The sequence below is a fragment of the Lipotes vexillifer genome, unplaced genomic scaffold, assembly GCF_000442215.2.
Source record: "Lipotes vexillifer unplaced genomic scaffold, Lipotes_vexillifer_v1.1 scaffold1094, whole genome shotgun sequence".
Taxonomy (NCBI): Eukaryota; Metazoa; Chordata; class Mammalia; order Artiodactyla; family Lipotidae; genus Lipotes; species Lipotes vexillifer.
Genome location: NW_006792775.1, coordinates 443,358 through 445,967, shown reverse-complemented (window position 1 = coordinate 445,967; position 2,610 = coordinate 443,358). Strand labels below are relative to the sequence as shown.

Here is a 2,610-nt window from a genome sequence, read left to right as displayed (position 1 = left end):
CGCCCTGTGCCGGCTCCCGTGTGTCTCCTGCAGCCTGTGTCCAGTGACCTCTAGCTGGGGGCTGGAAACGGGTCTTGGTGGGGCTTTTACACCAAGGACTCGGGTGACGCTACAGTCAGGGTTTCTTCTCTGGGAGGATGTTAGACATTCAGCAGCACAGCCTGGGTATCTCTGCCCCCAGGCCCCCCGGGACAGGGGTGGGGAGCCCTTGCGCGTCCACGTGTGCGAGTCTCCGAGTCTCCACTTCCCATCCAGAACAGCGTCCCTTTGAGGTTCCCTCCCGCCTCCATGACTTTCTTCTCCAGCTGAGGGGATCCTGTCTCCTACATCCCTCATCAGCCCCCTGGGGACCACAGACATCCCCGAAGGCTTTCTGTGTGAGCAGAAACGAAACCAGGAGGTGTTGGTTCTTCGTCTGCTTTACTTTTTATGTGATGTAGCAGCCCCCGCCCCCCGCCCCCCCGCCACTGGCTCTGCACAAGCTCCGTGGTCACCTCACCTGCAGCTGTTGTGTCATCCATGGACGGGTGGCTTGAAGGGGGGGCCGTGGGTGTGATCTGTTCGCCACCCTACGTTCCCACATTTGATGAGCGTGCAGAGGCACTTTGAAGCCAGGAGATGGGTTAAGTTCTTGTTGTGTTTTGCTTTCCACACGCTAGTGTTGACATCCTTGCCCGCCCTGGCGGTGCCTCCCTCCACCCCCACCAAAGCCGTGTCTCCCGCTGTGGTCAGTGGGCTGGAGATGTCGGAACAGCGGAGCTGGCTGTACCTGGAGGAGATGGTCAATTCCTTGCTCAGCACCGCGCAGCAGCTGAAGACGTTGTTTGAACAGGCCAAGCAGGCCAGCTCCTACAGAGAAGCCGCCGCGGCCCAGGCCAGAGTCCAGGCGGATGCAGAGCGGAAAGAGGTACCATTTGCGCAGCGGGTCTATGGCTGCCACCTGCAGAGCCCGCCCACCTTCCTGGGCAGGGGGACCTGGAGGCCCACGTACAAGTGAAGCTTCGCTGATAGACAAGTGGCCACCGTTACCTGTCGGGCGTTTTTGTCCCTCACACACACCAGCCGTTGTTTTTGAGTGCCCGCCTGTTGTAGATGTCACTCACCTTGTCAGGCCGTCTTCCTCCCGGGGAAACGGGTCTTGTGTGTTATCAAATCTGGAGGAACGTCCTCTGGTGTGTCTTTGGGGCAGAGGTCGGGGCAGGTGTGTGTCTTGCCGTCACCAGCCCCTCCAGGCACCCAGCTCTGTGGCCACATCTCAGGCCCGTGGGGACTGGCTTCTCAGCCCCAGAGGCGCCGTCACAGGTATTTCGCTGCCGATGAGGTCCCCGTGGTTCAGGAAGCCTTGCGCCCAGAGCGTTTCCTGCAGCACAGGGTCCCTCAGCCCTGTGGTGCCTTTTTGGATGCAGTCTTCCAGGTGACGTGGGGCAGGTGCCCAAGCCGAGAGGAGGTGTGTCCTCACTGCCCAGGGCTCATCTGGGGCTGGAGGAGGGCGGGCCGGGCTGCTTGGTACCCAGAGCCCTCTTGGGGGCAGCTGGAGGCGGGAGAACGGACAGTGATGCGTCTTCAGTGTCACTTTGGTTTGTAGGTGAGTCGAATTGGTTTATTTCCACCAAATCTATATAAGGAAAAGAATTTCAGTTAGTACTACTTTCTATAGGTAAGGGGAAAGAAGAGCTTTTCAGGTGCAATTTTCCTTTTTTTTCTTTTTTCTTTTTTTGGCCACGCCACGTGGCTTGCTGGATCTTAAGTAGGGGGCTCTCATCGCCAAGAGGCAGTGGATTGAAAGTCTGCGTGCGTCTTTTACGGAGTTGCCTTTACTCTGCTGTGCCCCAGCCAGCCGCTCCGCACGGCTGTCGCCTCTTCCTGCACTTCACTGAGCACCTTCATCTTCGCTTCTTTAATATCCTGGCCGATGCTGGCCTTCGGGTCAGCTCAGGATCTGCCTCTGTTCACTCCTTTCCTCTTGACTGTGGAAGCTCTGTTCCTTCCTTCACATTCCAGTCATTTTGATTGTTTGTTGGACCTTTTGGGTTATTCACGGCAGAAGCTCTGAATTCTGTTGGATTCTCTCTCTTCCTCTGAAAAGTGCTGGACTTGGTTCTCAGAAGCAGCTGAGCTCCTGGCTGGTCTCCTGAACTTTGTTGTGTGAGGGGGGGGGTCTGTCTCGGTTACCTCTGCCCGACACATCTCTAGTCCTGGTCTGGGTGGGGGTGGGGGGGGCGGCATTGCTGCCCCCTCACGTGCGGGAATGCAGGCCCTTCTGGGGGGCGGGGACACCAAGGTCCCTGCTCAGCGCCGCCTTCTGGGCTGCTATTTCTGTTGGTTCAGCCCCGTGCTGGCTGCCTGGGGGCGGCAAGTGCCTGTGGCCATCTGTGCTGATCTCGGTCTCCCTTGGTTTCCAGCCATCTGGCAGCTCCATCCTCAGCCCTCTGCTCACCCCCCAGCCCAGGTGACCATGGCCCCTTGCTGTGGCCCCACACACCTGGTGGGCAGGGGAGGCCCTGAGGGAAAAGCTTTCCCACCTGCGGGGGGGGGGCCTTCCCCCCCCCCTCTCCCCCTCGGGATTGGATCCAGCCCCCTCCCCCATTACCTCCCCCCCTGCCCGGGGCT

The 2,610-nt window shown here is 59.4% G+C and overlaps 1 protein-coding gene across 1 annotated transcript in view; it reads left to right on the top strand.

The window, feature by feature from the left end:
- Nucleotides 1-2,610, top strand: part of DEAF1 (DEAF1 transcription factor) — a 27,013-nt gene that overhangs the window by 12,336 nt on the left and 12,067 nt on the right. The window contains exon 11 of the mRNA XM_007465921.1: nucleotides 660-907. Within this exon, the coding sequence (XP_007465983.1) occupies nucleotides 660-907 (248 nt within the window). The remainder of the gene's footprint in view (nucleotides 1-659; nucleotides 908-2,610) is intronic.